Raw genomic sequence first — 18,740 nt, forward strand, 5'->3', positions numbered from 1 at the left:
TAGAGTGGCCGTGGCATATTCGCGTAACAAACTTTCGCTGCTTACAAGGCTACGGAATCTAAATCTGAATTCCCAATTCTCTGTCTTTTATAGTTTCCAAGATATCCGCGTTCATATTTACGATTTTTTGAAGTTTATAGGCGGTTTGTGTGCGTTAAAGTAGGCGTGGCAAACTTTTTTTGGGTCAATCGATAGATTTTGATGAGAACAATACATTTCATTAAAATTTTTTATTCCAGCATCAAAACTGGAGGAGCCACAGTTTTGGGCGGTTTGTGGGTGTAAGAGTGGGCGTGGCACCCTGCTGAAACAAACTTGCGCTGCGTAAGAAGCTCAGGAATCTGCATGTCAAATCCCAATAATCTAATCCCGAGATATCAGCGTTCATCCGGATGACCGACTCGGCTAGTGATCCTGATCAAGAATATATACACTTTATGGGGTCGTAAACGCTTCCTTCCGCCTGTTACATACTTTTCGACGAAGCTAGTATACCCTTTTATTCTACGAGTAACGGGTATAACAAGAAGAAAGTTAACTTCGGCAAGTCGATGTTTATATACCCTTGAGGTTACATTGATTTTTCGATCATTCCTATGGCTGCTTTATGTACAGAAGTTCGATATTGAAAAAATTTAATCACTGTCGACGGCAGTTTATGTAGTGACGAAGCGCACCAGGAGAGTATGCGAAGGCGATTATTATATATACACGAAGAAGTGAAAATCGCAGTAATCGTCCGATCGTTACAAGTGAAAGATATCGCAAAAACTAAATTGCATACCAAACTTTAAAAGAAATCAATTGGTTTGGGAGAAAGAGAAAATTTGATCTAGGTATATTTAATTGCAGCGTGCCGAATGTAACAAATAAAGAAAACGTATCTATTTAGTAGATCGTACGATACATTTTCGTCACAAAAGTTAATAACAGAACTTTTGTTTGTTGAAGGTGCGAACGTCACTAGATTTTAACCTCGTTAAGGGGTGTTTTTGTTTGATATCAATGTCCTGAAAGTTTTAGATGATGTTAAACAGCTTAACATAAAAATATTTAGTTCTACGACTTTTGGAAAAACTCGCTGGCTTGGCGGGAAACCCGCTTTAAATAGCTCAATTTTGTACGCCCGTAACTTGTGAATTTCTAAAGCTGCATGCTTGTGCTATATGTCGTGGGGAAAGGTGAATTGAAATACTGTGTACGCCTTACCTAACATGATTTGTCTAATTACCAGCGTGTAAAAATTATAAGCAAGCTTTTTTAATTCGATTTTTAGCTTTTTTTATATTCCAAAAACTATTTTGGTTGAAACTTTAAACTTTATAGCCCTTGAGATTCCTCAACTTTGGACAACATTGATATTTATATGTGCGAGTCCAAGCACTATTTTAGGGTCCGAGAATCATTTAAACTGCTACTAACAGTTTTATATAAGAAACTTGAACTCTACGGCTTTTAGGAAAGTAGATTAATTATATGATTGATGTTTAAAACAAAAATTTCTAATATCAAACAAAAACGCCTCTTAACGAGGTAAAAATCTAGTGACGACTGCACCTTCGAATTCTTTAAAGATTTGTCGTTGTTTTCGGGCCCATACATTTTGACTCGTCCTAATGTACAGAGAAACCACGCAACTTACAATTAAACAAACATTTTGATGTACATGCTTATGAACCATTTTTACGACTTTGAATATTGTCTCGATATTTAGCACATTAAAAATAAAATTTAAATTAAAAAACTTTCCTTCGAGGTATAGAAGGGCCGCAGAAATGTCCAATTTACTAAAATAGTTTTTTAGCTTTGCAGTCTACTCAACGAGTAACTCTACGAGTAACGGGTATAAATACTTATTTTATGTCATTATACCCTTACAGAGGGTATTATGGTTTTAGTCAGAAGTTTGCAAGGCAGTGAAGGAGACGTTTCCGACCCCATAAAGTATATATGTTCTTGATAAGCATCACTAGGCGAGTCGATCTAGCCATGTGCGTCTGTCCGTCCGCTCTACGCAAACTAATCTCTCAGTTTTAAAGCTATCGGGGTGAAACTTTCCCAAAAGTCTTTTTTCTTTTGGAGGTAGTATATAAGTCGGAACCAGCCGGACGGCCAACTATACCTTATAGCTCACACAGGAATAATCGGAAGAAAATTGTTATACCCATGCAGAGAGTATATTGATTTCAGTCAGAAGTTTGCAGCGCAGTGAAGGAGACGTTTTCGACCCCATAAAGTAAATATATTCTTGATCAGCATCACTAGACAAGTCGATCTAGCCATGTGCGTCTGTCCGTCCGTTTCTACGCAAACTAGTCTCTCAGTTTTAAAGCTATCGGGGTGAAACTTTCCCAAAAGTCTTTTTTATTTTGCAGGTAATATATAAGTCGGAACCAGCCGGATCGGACAACTAAACCTTATAGCTTACATAGGAATAATCGGAAAAGATTGTTATACCCTTGCAGAGGGTATATTGATTTCAGTCAGAAGCTTTCAGTGAAAGAGACGTTTCCGATCCATAAAGTCTATATATTTTTGATCAGCATGACTAGACGAGTCGATCTAGCCATGTCCGTCTGTCCGTCCGTTTCTACGCAAACTAGTCTCTCAGTTTTAAAGCTATCGGGCTAAAACTTTCCCAAAAGTCTTATTTCTTTTGCAGGTAGTATATCAGCCGGATCGGACAACTATATCTTATAGCTCCCATAGGAATAACCGGAAAAAAATTTAATAAAATTATATTTATGGTGTATTTATTTTAATTAGTTCTGAATTTCGAATTTAATTTTATCAAAATCGGACGACTATATTATATAGCTGCTATAGGCACAATCGTAAAGTCGGTAGGAAAACAATATGAAACAAATTATAGCTTCGGTGTTTTTTGACATATTATCCTATACTATTGGGAATATAATTTTTTTTATTTTTAAATTTAATAATTATAATTGCAAGGGTATACAAACTTCGGCTTGCCGAAGTTAACTTCTTTTCTTGTTTTTTAATTATAGCTTTGGTGTTTATACCCGGTACTCGTAGAGTAAAAGGGTATACTAGCTTCGTCGAAAAGTATGTAACAGGCAGAAGGAAGCGTTTTCCACCCCATAAAGTATATATATTCTTGATCAGGATCACCATCCGAGTCGATCTAGCCACTCGTAAATATGAACTTGGATATCTCGGAAACTATAAAAGATAGAGAATTAGGATTTCAGTTTTAGAATCCGTAGCCTTGTACGCAGCGAAAGTTTACTACGCGAATACGCCACGCCCACACTAACGCGCACAAACCGCCCAATCCTGTGGCGCCCACAATTTTCATGCTAGAAAAGAAATTTAAACTGAAATGTATTAGTCTCGTCAATACGTATCGGTTAATGCAAAAGTTTGCCACGCCCACTAACCAAGAGCAAAACTTTTTTTTGGGTCAATCGATAGGTATAGATGAGAACATTACATTTCAGTTAAAATTTTTATTCTAGCATCAAAACTGTAGGAGCCACAGTTTTGGGCGGTTTGTGGGCGTTAGAGTGGGCGTGGCATTCTACTGAAACAAACTTGTGCTGCGTAAGAAGCTCAGGAATCTGCACGCCAAATCTCAATAGCCTAGCTCCCATAGTTTCCGAGATCTCAGCGTTCATCCGGACAGACAGACGGACAGACGGACATGGCTAGATCGACTCGGCTAGTGATCCTGATCAAGAACATGTATACTTTATGGGGTCGGAAACGCTTCCTTCTGCCTGTTACATACATTCCGACGAATCTAGTATACGCTTTTACTCTACGAGTAACGGGTATAGTTATAACTGCAAGGGTTTACAAACTTCGGCTTGCCGAAGTAACTTCCTTTCTTGTTTTTAATGACGTTTATACATAACCTAACCAATCAAACCGTTTTCAATGTGATATGGTTTCTTTAAATATAATATTTTTTTTGCTTGTTTAAGCAGGTTGCCACGCGCACTCTAAAGCCCACTTGATGCTAGAATAAAAACTTTAACTGAAATGTATTGTTCTCATCAATAGCTATCGATTTACCACAAAAAAGTTAGACACCTTAATGTCCACAAACCACAAACATTTATACTTAATATTTCTTATTGTATAGTGGCGCCAAACAGTGATTTATTACGAATACATTACTGGTTCAGAGTCAATGGATCTTAATATAAAACATGGAAGAACGCTATAGTTAGATACCCGTTACTCAGCTAAACGGTCTAAGAAAAATGGAGATACGCAAGCAGCAAAGCGAGATTGAAATGCGCCACCTACCTTTGGTAGACAGATTTAAGCGTTATGGGCGTTAGAGTAGACGTGGCAAATTTTTTGAATCAATCGATAGGTATTTACGAGACCAAAACATCTCAGTTAACATTTTTGATCTAGCATAAAAATTGTGGGCGTCACAGGTTTTCGCGGTTTGTGGGCGTTAGAGTGGGCGTGGCATATTCGCGTAACAAACTTGCGCTGCGTATAAGGCTACGGAATCTAAATCTGAAATCCCAATTCTCTATCTTTGATAGTTTCCGAGATATCCAAGTTCATATTTGCAATTTTTCCTATACTTAGGGCAATTTTTCTTAATGTTAGGGCGATTTCATTTTTAGGGCGAATTTTCTAGTGTTTAGAAAAATAATTTTATGAATGTATACTTCGTCAAAGGTATGCCTACTCTAGTGCCAACCAGTCGACTGAAACCTGTGGTGCCCACCGTTCTTAATGCTAGAACAAAAATTTTACAAGAATGTATTGGTTTCGTCAATAGCTATCGATTGACCCGAAAAAACACATTTTTAAAGATATTGTGAAAGTAAAAGTTAGAATTTTACCTATCACAAATTGTTTAAGTCGAACCATTCACTAGAAATTAAAGTCTCTTTTCTGATCCATCTTTCTCGCGCTCCGTTAGCTGAGTAGGCATTAGCATTCTCTCTTGTGTTCTTGTATACTTATGGTTAACTCAATAAATTTACAATTTGTTTTAGGTGTACGAACTTGAAAGGAGATTTAAGCAGCAGAGGTATCTATCCGCCCCGGAACGAGAACACTTGGCCAGTCTTATTCATTTAACCCCAACACAGGTAAGTCACAGAGATTGTTATAATTTAAGGCAGACTCCTGTAAAGCATAGAAACTAAAATTCATTATGTCACCCAATTTATGGGTGACACAAAACCACCCTCAAGCTGGTTTTTATACCCGTTACTCTTACTCTACGAGTAACTAGATTTGTATACTACAATATTTTCGAAGTGTCCAAAAATTATTTTATAGGTAGAGATTTCAGAAAAATAAATACAAAAGAAACGATGTCAATTGTAAAACTACATGTTGGTGTTCTTAAAAAATTCGAACTAATAAGATAATTTGGCTCAATCCTGGTCCTTGAGTTTTTTTATTAAATAGTATTGCAAAAAAAAAGTTCAGAAATATAAGGAATTTTACCTAAAACATGGTGTTTTGAATGTAAAACAAGGAAGAACGCTATAGTCGAGAACCTCGACTATCAGATACCCGTTACTCAGCTAAAGTGACCAAAGAGAAATGGAGATATGCAAGCAGCAAAGCGAGATTAAAATGCGCCACGTACCTGCGGTAGACAGATCTAAGCGTTATGGGCGTTAGAGTGGACGTGGCAAATTTTTTGGATCAATCGATAGGTATTGACGAGACCAATACATTTCAGTTAAAATTTTTTATCTAGCATGAAAATTGTGGGCGTCACAGGTTTGAACGGTTTGTGGGTGTTAAAGTGGGCGTGGGCGTTTTTTTTGGGTCAATCGACAGGTATTGATGAAATCAATACATTTCAGTTAAAATTTTTATTCTAGCATCAAAACTGTAGGAGCCACAGTTTTGGGCGGCTTGTGGGCGTTAGAGTGGGTGTGGCACTCTGCTGAAACAAACTTGCGCTGGGTAAGAAGCTCAGGAATCTGCACGCCAAATTTCAATAGCCTAGCTCTTATAGTTTCCGGGATCTCAGTGTTCATCCGGACGGACGGACAGACGGATAGGCGGACATGGCTAGATCGACTCGGCTAGTGATCCTGGTAAAGAATATAATATATACTATCGGAATCGCTTCCTTTTACCTGTTACTTACTTTCCGACGAATCTACTTTCGTCAATGAAAAGCTATAAATAGATAAACAGTTTTTCAAATCCTTTAGGTCTGAATACATAAATACAGACATAAATACGAACATATTTACACACATATGGTTTTATTATTTAGGTTCCTTACTGCCTTTACGCTAGCACAATGCTCATGCCCTTTAAAAGCGAAGAGCATGATCAAACAATGACCACTTTTCAATTCAGTTTAGGGGTGTGTTTAAAATGTATTATACTGTTCATTGTTCTTTAATGCACTTTTATCTTTCATAAACAGAGACTGTTGTGAATACATATATTTTGTTTGCTTTATTCAGGGGTAATCAACATCTCTGTTTATGAGGGTATCCATTAAGGAAAATTTCCGAAAAATACCTCTGAAGGGTGACAGCACAATTCAAATGTTTTTATTGTTATAACACGTCGCATCTTGAACCTCTTGTGCAAACCGCAAAAGTAATTGCTTAACCTAATGACAATTATGTATTAAGTGGTAGGCATTGTTAATATCACACCCTTACAATTATAAAATATCTTTATGTAGACCTCTAAAAACGTGTACTAGGATAAAAACAAATAAAAAATGTCCATCAGCTCTGGTAATTGTGGCATTTATACCCGTTACTCGTAGAGCAAAGAAGTATGTAACATGTAGAAGATAGCGTTTCCGACTCTATAAAGTATGTATGGATGGAAAGAAAGTGATGTCTTTGATTCTTTGTGAAACATATTGAGATTTTCTTTATGGTCTCAAAACATTTTTATATTATATAGGATTTATTTATTTTATTTATTTATATTTATATTTTATTTATTTTGTTATATTTATGTATAACTTTAAATTACGTGGTGTAAAAAAAATACTCGTTATTATTATTTTGGCCAACCTTTCAGATAAAAAATTCTGCCATAAAATGTTGTCCTAAGACCTCCATGAGTTTCACCAAAATTAAATAAGACAGCTTATATTAAATAAAAATCAAAGCAGTATTTTCTTGTTATTATTATACCCGTTACTCGTAGAATAAAAGGGTATGCTAGATTCGTCGGAAAGCATGTAACAGGCAGAAGGAACCACTAGCCGAGTCGATCTAGCCAAGTCCGTCTGTTCGTATAAGCCCTGAGATCTCCGAAACTATAAGAGCTAGGCTATTGGGATTTGGGATGCAGATTCCTGAGCTTCTTGCGCAGCTCAAGTATGTTTTAGCAGGGTGCCACGGCCACTCCAACGCCCACAAACCGCCCAAAACTTTTTCTCCTACAGTTTTGATGCTAGAACAAAAAATTTAACTGAAATGTTTTGTTCTCATCAATACCTATCGATTGACGAAAGTTTGCCATGCCCACAAACTTCAAAAAATCGTAAACATGTACGCGGATATCTCGGAAACTATTACTGATAGAGTATTGGGAGTTCAGATCTAGATTCCGAAGCCTTGTACGCAGCACAAGTTTGTTACGCGAATAGGGCACGCCCACTTTAACGCCCACAAACCGCCCAAGTCTGTGGCGCCTACAATTTTTATGGTAGATAAAAAATGTTAACTGAAATGTATTAGTCTCGTCAATACCTATCGATTGATTTAAAAAAAGTTTTAGCGCCCACTCTAACGCCCACAAATTGACTAAGCCTATGGCGCCCACAATTTTCATGCTAGACAAAAATTATAACTGAAATGTATTAGTCTCGCCAATACCTACCGGTTGACCCAAAAAAAAGTTTGCCACGCCCACTCTAACGCCCATAACGCGTAAATCTGTCTACCGCCCACATACCCATATATTGAGACCGCGGGTAGTTGAAGCATTTCAATCTCGCTTTACAGCTGTGATAGTCGAGGTACTCGACTTTAGCGTTCTTTTTTGTTTTTAAATTATGTTGTATCGAGCTGTTTTCGAACGTTCTACGTGCTACATAAACGACGCGACTAGCTCAGAGATATTGCAGGTTCGTACAACCAAATTTATGTTGCGTAGCAGCCCGAAACCCAAGAATCTGCAAGATATCCGATTGGGACAAATCGGTAGAATATATTTATAAAAAGATGAAATCGTTTTGAGACCATAAAAAAAATGTAGAAAATCTGGCGACCACATTTTAAAAGATTTTGTACAGTGTAAATCTTATTTTGTTTTAAACGCCTAAAAACAGTCCCAATTTTTATATTGTACACATTACTCGTAGATTAAAGGGGTATACAAGATTCGTCGGAAATTATTTAACAGGTAGAAGGAAGCGTTTCCGACCATAAACAGTGTATATATTTTTGGTCAGAATCACCAGCCGAGTCGATCTAGTCTTGTCCTCCTATCTGTCTGTCTGTCCGTTCGTATAAGAGCTGAGATCTCAGATTTGGGATTTGGTTTGCAGGTTCTGAGACAGTGCAAGTTTATTTCAGCCTAATCTAACGCCCACAAATGCCCATACGCCCACACTAAAACCTGTATATCTTAACATTTTTTAAAGATTTTGTAAATGTGTGAAAGACATTTTGTTTTGATTAACAATGTCTACCTTTATGCCAAAAAACCACCCATCCATCAAAAAATTATAAGACAATAAAGGGATCGACTCTAGGAAATTAATAATTTTTTCAGCTTTTTCTAACTAAAAACATAATTTATTTACATCCAGTTACATGACCATTTGACCATTCGACCTCAAGAATTCGCGAGTCATCTGATATGAAGAACTCGCGAACTATTTGTCCGGAAGAGTTCGCGAATCATTCGGAAAATTTGAAGCGACTGTTTCAGGGACCTTGCTAGCAGCCAATGAAACAGTCTATTACTGTAAGACAAGGTGCGCAGTCTGGGTTGCACTGTAAGGAAAATTGGACGCAAATTTTGTTAGGGGCATTGTAGCAAGAGTTAAGTGCTACAGCATAGAGTAATGAACTATATAGATGCGCCAATTGCTCTGCCGCTCTCTTTAGAAAATGAGGCTACAAGGGTGGTCAAAAGTATTTTCACAAAAAAAAAGTTAAATATATTCATAATTTGAACTTACATCTTGTTAACTTTGGCATCAATGGAAAGGTAATTTAAATACCGTTTGAGTGATACAATACATTTCTTAACACATTCAGTACTTATTGAAAAGGACGAATTTGTGTGAAAATGTCCTTTTTGAACTTTTTTCCTCGACTTGAAAACTTAAATTTTTTGATGCAAAAAGTTTCTTCAAACAAAAATAATAGTAACTGCAAAAAGAATTTTTCAAAAATCATTTTGCTTATATTTTTTATGATTTTTTGAAAATGCTTAGAAACATGCATTTTAGGCATATTTTTCTCTTTTTCATACAAATTTTTTCCGACAGTGTCGCCTTTAAAAAACCATAAAAAATATAAGCAAAATGATCTTTGAAAAATTCTTTTTGCAGTTACGTATGAACACTTCAGGAGCGCTAATAATTCCAAATAGATCACGATTAAATTTGAAATAAAATTTTTCGTTAAATCGGAACTAGCTTCATAAAGTTCCATTTTTCATAACCCATCAAAATTGTTAAGACCTTTTTTCAAGATAATTGTATCGTGAAATCATCTATCGTTGGTATCAGGTAATGTTCTCGTTGAATTGCCTAAGCAAAGTCTGAGTTTTCTGTTTGATTTTTCACTATTGCAAATTATTCGCCCAACTGGTGCAGTAAGTTACTGGAGAGATTATATTTTCCTTTACTGTAGCCATAGAGTAAGAATCTATATAGAGTCGCCAATTGCTCTGCCCGGACCTCTGCCCAACCTCTGCTAAGAGCCAATTCAAGGCCAAGTTTGAAGCTAACTTGGGTGCGAAGCAACAGCAATAGGGATTTCGATTAAAAACAAAAACAAAACAGTGAGCAAGAGCGGTGCAGAATGAGGTGGGAATGAATTACAAGTTCGATCGAACTTTACAAAAAGAGGGGAAATAAGCTTTTTTCGCCTAGGGACATATCATATTTATATAACAGTGCACTTTGACGACATAGGACTTTTAGGGGAAAGTACTTTAGAGGGCTAAAAGATATGGGGTACGTTTCAATCCTGACAAAGAAAAAGCACAGGAAAGTGCTGTTGCGCTTATGAGTCATATCCTATCGAAAGTCCATTCAAAATATTAAAATTCCAGAAGATAAAGCTAGAGTTCTACGTATTCTTGGACTTTTTAAGTACATATCTAAATACATTCCAGACTTGTCTTTTAGATTTACAAAGCTGAGAAATCTTTCTATGAATGATACCGTGTTTGTGTGGACTGTATAACATCAATAAGAACTAAAAGACTTCCTTAAAACTATAACAACTTGTAATTAACAAGTGTTCCGACTTAAGCTGTATAACCTGATGTTTTTACTATTATGTTTACTTTTGAGAGTTTTTAGTAGAAAGCAATCACAAGCCCGTTAAAGTTTTACTACAGTACAGTAGTATAGTAGTATACAGTATCTCGTAAAATACGCAAATATGTAAGTAGAATAAACACCTAGAACGGATATGTTAGTGTCACACTGTTTGTCACAAGCTTAATTACCGGATGAAACTGGTATCCAAAACTAGCCGATGAAGAAGAAAACTATGAGTGTTATCTCAGGGCTTTGGATAATGATGAAAACTATAAAGGAAGTAATTTTGCCCAAACTTCTACAAATTCAAATTGGAATTGCGCTTTCGTCAGAATTTCGCTTTTCTGACTAATAACTCAGGTACACAGCCAAAATTTTCCACGAACCATTTCTAGTTTTCCATGACAATTGGATCCTCCTGAGTAAAAGTCCCATACAAATTTGTGTTCCATCACCTACAGGTTCCGCGGTATAGCTAAGAACACCAAAAACCTACGTTTGCTCACATATTGAATTATGTGGCCTAGGTCATTGGACTTATGCCGAAAATTCTTGCTGAAACACACTCTCAATACATGACGGCATTACTAAAAAATAGTCTATATTCATACACCATTGTCCATGTCTTTAGAATTTGACACAAAAAATTAAAACTCACAACATGTTCACAATTGCTCTGGTGGAACTAATTTTTATTTTTCTTTGAATCGATTGTCTACTGTACGCCATAATTTCGGTTTAAACCGATTTAATGAGATATTATTTTGGATTTGTTATAGCAATTAAACTTTTTTTTTCGTTTTATTATCTACTCCTAAATGCTGTCAAATTTTAAATAAGTCTTGGCAATGTTTTATATATAAAATATGTTTTTATATATAAAATACATATTTAGTTAAATCTTTTTAGGAATAAATCATTTTTTAATACAGCCTATTGAACCCATTTGCGCGAATTAGAAGTCCTTATGAACTAAGAAGGGGTAATCCATAAAGTTGATTTTTTGTAAGTACATAAAAAGTTGCATATAATGGACATAAACAAAAATTATGCGCTTGACGTCCAAAAAAAAATCTACCTAGACTGCAGAGCATGGGTGAATTTGAAGGACAGTCTTAAATAAGGCCCACAATAAAAGGGAAACTCATTAGGAAACCCATACAGGATCAACATGTTCACTTTGATAGCTCAGAAATTATGATGCTATTTTATGTAATACAAAGTTAACTATTATTTATTTATTCAACGCTGTGCTCGATGGAGCACTCATAATCATCCACCCTCAAGGATGGGAGTCTGCTGATTCTGATTTAAACCAAAGATGTGGCTGAAAAATTTCTAAAAGCCGATCACGTACTTGGTATTTGCGAAATTGAAGCTAAGTACCACGAGCTGAGATAAATGCCGAATTGAAATTCCAGAACGTCCACGACGTATTTAAATTCACCCGGATTAATGATGGGGTCATAAAACCCACTGGCGTGATCTTGGTAACCTTTGACTTATACAACTTTCCAAGCAAACTGGATATTTGTTGGCACACAGTCAAGGTTAGGGAATATATTCCCAATCCAATGAGATGCAAAAACTTGGACCTACGGCAAAATAATGCAAAAACACTGTCATGTGCTGTACCTGTAACCTCCCCCCTCACGCCACTATAACATGCACCAGAACTGAGTGGTAATTGGTAATTGTGGCATTTATACCCGTTACTCGTAGAGCAAAGAAGTATGTAACATGTAGAAGATAGCGTTTCCGACTCTATAAAGTATGTATGGATGGAAAGAAAGTGATGTCTTTGATTCTTTGTGAAACATATTGAGATTTTCTTTATGGTCTCAAAACATTTTTATATTATATAGGATTTATTTATTTTATTTATTTATATTTATATTTTATTTATTTTGTTATATTTATGTATAACTTTAAATTACGTGGTGTAAAAAAAATACTCGTTATTATTATTTTGGCCAACCTTTCAGATAAAAAATTCTGCCATAAAATGTTGTCCTAAGACCTCCATGAGTTTCACCAAAATTAAATAAGACAGCTTATATTAAATAAAAATCAAAGCAGTATTTTCTTGTTATTATTATACCCGTTACTCGTAGAGTAAAAGGGTATGCTAGATTCGTCGGAAAGTATGTAACAGGCAGAAGGAACCACTAGCCGAGTCGATCTAGCCAAGTCCGTCTGTTCGTATAAGCCCTGAGATCTCCTGAGATCTACCACGAGCTGAGATAAATGCCGAATTGAAATTCCAGAACGTCCACGACGTATTTAAATTCACCCGGATTAATGATGGGGTCATAAAACCCACTGGCGTGATCTTGGTAACCTTTGACTTATACAACTTTCCAAGCAAACTGGATATTTGTTGGCACACAGTCAAGGTTAGGGAATATATTCCCAATCCAATGAGATGCAAAAACTTGGACCTACGGCAAAATAATGCAAAAACACTGTCATGTGCTGTACCTGTAACCTCCCCCCTCACGCCACTATAACATGCACCAGAACTGAGTGCGCAAACTGCGCTGAAACACCTTGCCTCTTCACTCTGATTCATCTATGGTTCAAGACTTTTAAAAACATCTAAACTATGAAATTAAATGGTAAACGTAAAACATAATCTATTTACTCTCTATGCCTGTTAAAATTATTCAATGGAACATAAATGGTAATTTCAACAACTACAATAAACTTAAACTAATCCTGAACGACATATCCCCCGATGTTTTATGCCTGCAAGAAACCCTTGCCCCATAACTTCCACTTCTGCCCAAAAGGCTGTTGGCTATTTTCCCAGCCTTGCACATAATACCACAAGTAAGCAAGGTATTGGTGTGCTCATAAAGCAGCATATCACTCACACCTACAAAGTAATAAATACAAATGCTTTTAGCACGGCCCTTCAACTCAGTCTTTATAGGCTAATTACCATTATAAATATATACATTCCCTCTTAACAGGCATTCACTAGCAGCGATATTTTAAAGTCGATTCCAATATGATCATTCGAAACGGTGGCTCAGCAACCCACATTTCTACCCATAACACATTTACACATTTAGGATGTATCTTTCATTTCTCCACGACTGGCACATATTTCGGACTGGTCCATTTCCAAGTCTCCACATGGTGGTGATCACTTTCTCATACAAATTGTTCTGTGCCTGAATCTCAGCCCAGACAGTTCCCCCCTTTGCCAAAATACTAAACCGATCTAGCAAATTGGAAACTCTTCGAGAGGGAATGTGCTAATATTCCTCTACAGTGGAAACCAAACTTTATTAACCACCAAGTCGCTGGGGTAACCAAATGCAGCCGTGCTGCGCCCAATCGTATTGTTCCGCAAACCAAGTGTATACGGCACAAAGCCAGAGTTCCCATGTGGTATAACACCCTTCTGGAGCTTAGAAGTGAAAAACAAGCTTTGTTCTACACTTTCAAGTCCAACTTGACCACTTCAAACCTTTTGGAATACAAGAAATTCAACTCTCGGTTAACCTCACGAATCTGTCCCCAGTCCAGCTCAAAATGATATGGTCCGATGTCAAGTGCCTAGCGGGAGTGCCTCCCACCCCAATAGAGTGCCTAAAAACAGAAGCTGTGTTTGTTACCAGTGAGAGTAAAATAGCTGAAGAATTTGGTAATACTTGGTCAAATTACTCTGCAGACTGCAATTTCTCTCGGAATTACGTTGATCAAAAACAAAGCTACGTAAACAGAACTTACCAACATAACTCCATGCAATTCTCCGAAGCAACTTGAGCAAAAATTCACTCTCTTGGAAATGGAACTTGCCATTCAAACTTCCAAACAGATCACCTCCATCTTTAACAGGCTGTTGTCTCGCTGTTGCGGACGATGCCTTTATTTTTACAAAAAAAAAAACTCGATTCCGTCAAGGAAACTTTCTCTACTTCATCCGGGGCTTCACTTTCCATTGAAAAATGCTAAGTCCTACATATATGTCGTAATGTCGTATGTCCTACATATATGTGTAACTTTCCGGAAATAGTATTCAGGAACAAAAGTATAAGCAAAACGGATAATCTGAAAATTTTAGGGATTACCTTCGACTCTAGGTTTACATTTAAAACACACTGTTTAATATTAAGAAAACAGCTAGAATCTCGACTAAATATTTAAATTTCTCAGCTCTAAGTATTCCCATGTACATATTAATACTCTTATAAACATAACCAGAGCATTAATGCTCTCCAAAATAGACTACGGTCTCCCCATCTTCGGCTGGTGCGCAGCCACACATATCAAGAAAATGCAACCACCACACCATGAAGCTGCACGCAGATCAATCTACGCCTTTCCTACGTCTCCTATAAAGCGCATACTTTCGGAATCAGGACTACCCAGCAATCCCACAAGGATAAAAGAACCAACCTCCCAACTTATTCCAAAATTGTACACCACTCCAAATCGGTTACTGGCTGATGACTTTAAGAGCACTTTCAAAGATAGAAGGAAATATAAATGCCTTTATACTCTCCGAATATGCGCTAACTTTATTCAAGAATTGGACCTACCCCCACCAAACCGTTTCGAGTCGTCCGAGCCATTTCCAACCTGGTCTCAGAAGCAACCAATTATAAACACCAACCTGCGTATCTCAAGCAAGTGACCCGCTCCTAGCTCAGTATATCGCACCCGATTTCAAAGCAAAAAAGAGCGCCTCGGGGGAAAACATTGGCTGTATACCGACGGATCCAAAACATTGGAATCAACCTCATTCGCGGTTGTAGACGCCAACAACTCCATCATAGTGGGGGGAAGCCTCCACCCTTACATTTCCATATTCGTTGCAGAAGCCACTGCTATATTAGTAGCCTGCCGCTTTGTCATCGATCACAAGGGGAAATTTGTTGTCTGCACCGACAGTCTCTCTTCTCTGCTAGCAATAAATAACACCGAGTATCGCGACCCCACCATACGGGAGATACAAAGATAAGCAAAAAGTACTACACAAAAATTACATTCTTCTGGGTCCCTAGCCATCAGGGCATACGAGGAAACGAAGACGCAGCTCGCAACATGGGCTGCTCCCCACCCTTCATGTTTACTCCCATCAATTGCAAAGATATACACATACTGATATATCACCACTTTCAAACCCAAAAGATGTTGGTATGGAATAGTTTTAACCATAGGAACAGGAGATTAAATCCTACATGCACCAAAATACATCTCCCAGCTGCGATCGGTAGACCCCAGTGCAACACTTTTATCCGGCTTCGAATAGGACACACTGAACAAACTCACGAGCACCTATCAAAAGGGCAAAATAGTCAAATTTGTAGTTTCTGCGGTGGACATCCGAACATTATCCACTTACTAAATGATGGCCCTGGTCTGTCAAGCCTTAGATCAAACTTTTTTGGGCCCCAGCTACCTATACAAGCCTTAGAATGCCCATCTGCAGAAAACATTAAAAAATGCACGAATACATTAAAAAAGCAAAGCTCTTAATATAAGAAGTAATGTAAAATATGAAAAACAAATGTATATATATATAGATATAACCTTAATAAATACATAGAATAATTAAATCACAACCAGAGTCGAAGGCCACCGCAGCCAGTGCTTGGTAATTTTGCAATTAAGTTAGTCATTGTATGCTTAGCTTAATTTGTTTAATAAATAAATAATTTATTTTGGAAACTTTACCACGATTATAAACCAAAAAATCAGATAGAGAGTCCTCCAAAGTTTCAAAACACTTAAGCTAAATGGTATAATGGGGGCCTTTCAAACCCCAGAACTAAAACACATTTAAAATCTTGGCAGAAATGTTAAAAAACTATGTTTATTATGCAAAACCGAAGAAAAAACTACCCTGGAGCTATTTTGAAAGAGTCACACAACACAAGGAAAGATTCTGGTGTCTAGTGACGTCAAGGCCGGTCGTTGTTGTTGTTGTTGCATCCCAAGCTTTAAAACAATATTTGTTTACCTTATGATGTATAACATCATACATTTCAATCAAACAAATTTTCAAATCGCGTTATTTTTAAATTTTTAAGCCTTTTCTTTAAGTGGTGCTATTTTTGTTGAGGTATAACTTTGCTACATTTTTGATAAATGTATCGAAATTTGAAAAACCATTCGCATTGAGGGCATAACCACTTTTATTTTAGTTAATAGATATGTAACACTACTTACCCTTACAAACAGAATAAAAATATTGCAAGAAATGACCATTTTGTAGCACAAAGAGGAATTGCAAACACATTGGTGATATTTTTGTTGCCGCAGCTGTAATTATAATTCTTAATTAATCGAATTCGGTGGAATAGCCTATTTTATTTCGTCATCCCTTGTGAACCTAAGGCACTCGTAAGAAACTGCGGCACCTAAAACAATACATTATTATTATAATTATTCATATTAATATTGATATTAATATTAATATATTATTCCATTTGTGTAAAACTAAACAAAAAAAAATCCATTTGACAGAAGTAAAGAAATGGCAATGCCTTTTTTTGTTAAGTTTGTGTATAACGTTAAATTACATAATGTAAAAAAATAATCGGTTGTTATTATTTTGCCAACATTTCAGATAAAAACAAGGGAGAACGCTATAGTCGAGTACCGCGACTATCAGATACCCGTTACTCAGCTAATGGGACCAAAGGGAAATGGAGATATGCAAGCAGCAAAGCGAGATTGAAATGCGCCACCTACCGGCGGAAGACAGATTTAAGCTTTATGTACGTTAGAGTGGGCGTAGCAAACTTTTTTTTTGATCAATCGATAGGTATTGACGAGACCAATACATTTCAGTTAAAATTTTTGTATCTAGCATGAAAATTGTGGGCGCCACAGGTTTGGGCGGTTTGTGGGCGTTAGAGTGGGCGTGGCAAACTTTTTTTGGGTCAATCGATAGGTATTGACGAGAACGATACATTTCAGTTAAAATTTTTATTCTAGCATCAAAACTGTAGGAGCCACAGTTTTGGGCGGTTTGTGGGCGTTAGAGTGGGCGTAGCACTCTGCTGATATAAACTTGCGGTGCGCAAAAATCTCAGGAATCTGCATGCCTAATCCCAGTATTGTAGCTTGTATAGTTTCCGAGAGCTCAGCGTTCATACTCTGCGAGTAACGGGTATAATAACTCCCATAACATATATGTGTTCTTTTGAGATTTTGTTTGTGTGTCATCGTGCTTGCAGTTTCAAGTCTGTGTTAATTATACGACGCATTAGTTTATTATCCAGCATGTACGTAAATAAATATATTTCTGTACATATGTTTAAAAACAAGTTAATACAACGTGCTACCAATTTCGTTTTCTTCAGAAAAACGTGTTCGAATAGAAAACTTATAACAAAATAACACAAATTCTGATTTACTTGCGTTTTATGTGAGAAATGTCCTTTATTAAGATGAACTCTCGGTCCAGATCCTCTTATTTACAATCATTTTCAATTTCACTCATCAACTTAACCGTACACTTTGCACAAAAACGAAGAAGTGAATTTACAGCGATACAGATATTACGCTAATTCTTGCTACGTCTTCCCAACCCCAAAACCGACACTGCTTTTGACTCAGAATACTAAAATCGACATCGCTTTCGTCTCGATATCGATAAGTATAAAGAGAAAATACAACATTTTCAAACTGAGGAGAACCCCGTAAGCACAATGCTGCTCTATCTAGTTTCTTGTTTCTTGCGTATTGTTGTTTGGAAGAATGTTTCAAACAATCACATTGAGGAAGAACGATATACCAAAGAATTGATAAAAGGTCCTAACAAAAATTGTGTCCTCAAAAACTCGGCCTCAATTATGGGTTCACTTTGTAAGAAAACCAATGAAGGAACCAATTAAATATCTTATATCAAGGGTATGATTTAAACAACTATTTAAGAAGAAACTGATAACTAATAAATAAAACTGAAAAAAATAGTAGTGATGTACATGAAAATATTCCTGATAGTATATATTAACTCAAACACAGAAGGAAACATATATCCTTTGAGTGATACTACTTTTCGTAAGTTAAAGTAATACTGATAGGTCAATGGACTACAGAATAAAGCCCCTGCATATTTCAGTTCAGAAGAAAAGGAGAACCAACAATAGTATCAGGATCAGGGATACCTACTTAGCCACCTGCTGGATGTGGCTAGAATCAAAAAGTATTAATTTATTGTAAAAAAGTGTGTAAAAATAGTGAGAACACGGCCTAGTGTGTATTTGTAATATCTGTGTTATGCTAAAAATAACCAAAATTATGTATTGGTATTGAAGACTCTAGACCT

The 18,740-nt window shown here is 36.6% G+C and overlaps 1 protein-coding gene across 9 annotated transcripts in view; it reads left to right on the top strand.

Annotated features, from left to right (window-relative positions):
* scro (scarecrow) overlaps positions 1 to 18,740 on the top strand; it is an 83,407-nt gene that overhangs the window by 36,132 nt on the left and 28,535 nt on the right. For 8 of the 9 annotated variants that reach the window (XM_065868473.2, XM_065868471.2, XM_065868472.2 and 5 more), the window contains one exon: positions 4,992 to 5,087. In XM_065868473.2, coding sequence (XP_065724545.1) covers positions 4,992 to 5,087 — 96 coding nt within the window. Of the gene's footprint in view, positions 1 to 4,991; positions 5,088 to 18,740 lie in introns of those variants that run through there. The other variant, XM_065868476.2, reaches the window with a different exon arrangement.

This window comes from Drosophila suzukii, chromosome 3, assembly GCF_043229965.1.
Source record: "Drosophila suzukii chromosome 3, CBGP_Dsuzu_IsoJpt1.0, whole genome shotgun sequence".
NCBI classification, from domain to species: Eukaryota; Metazoa; Arthropoda; class Insecta; order Diptera; family Drosophilidae; genus Drosophila; species Drosophila suzukii.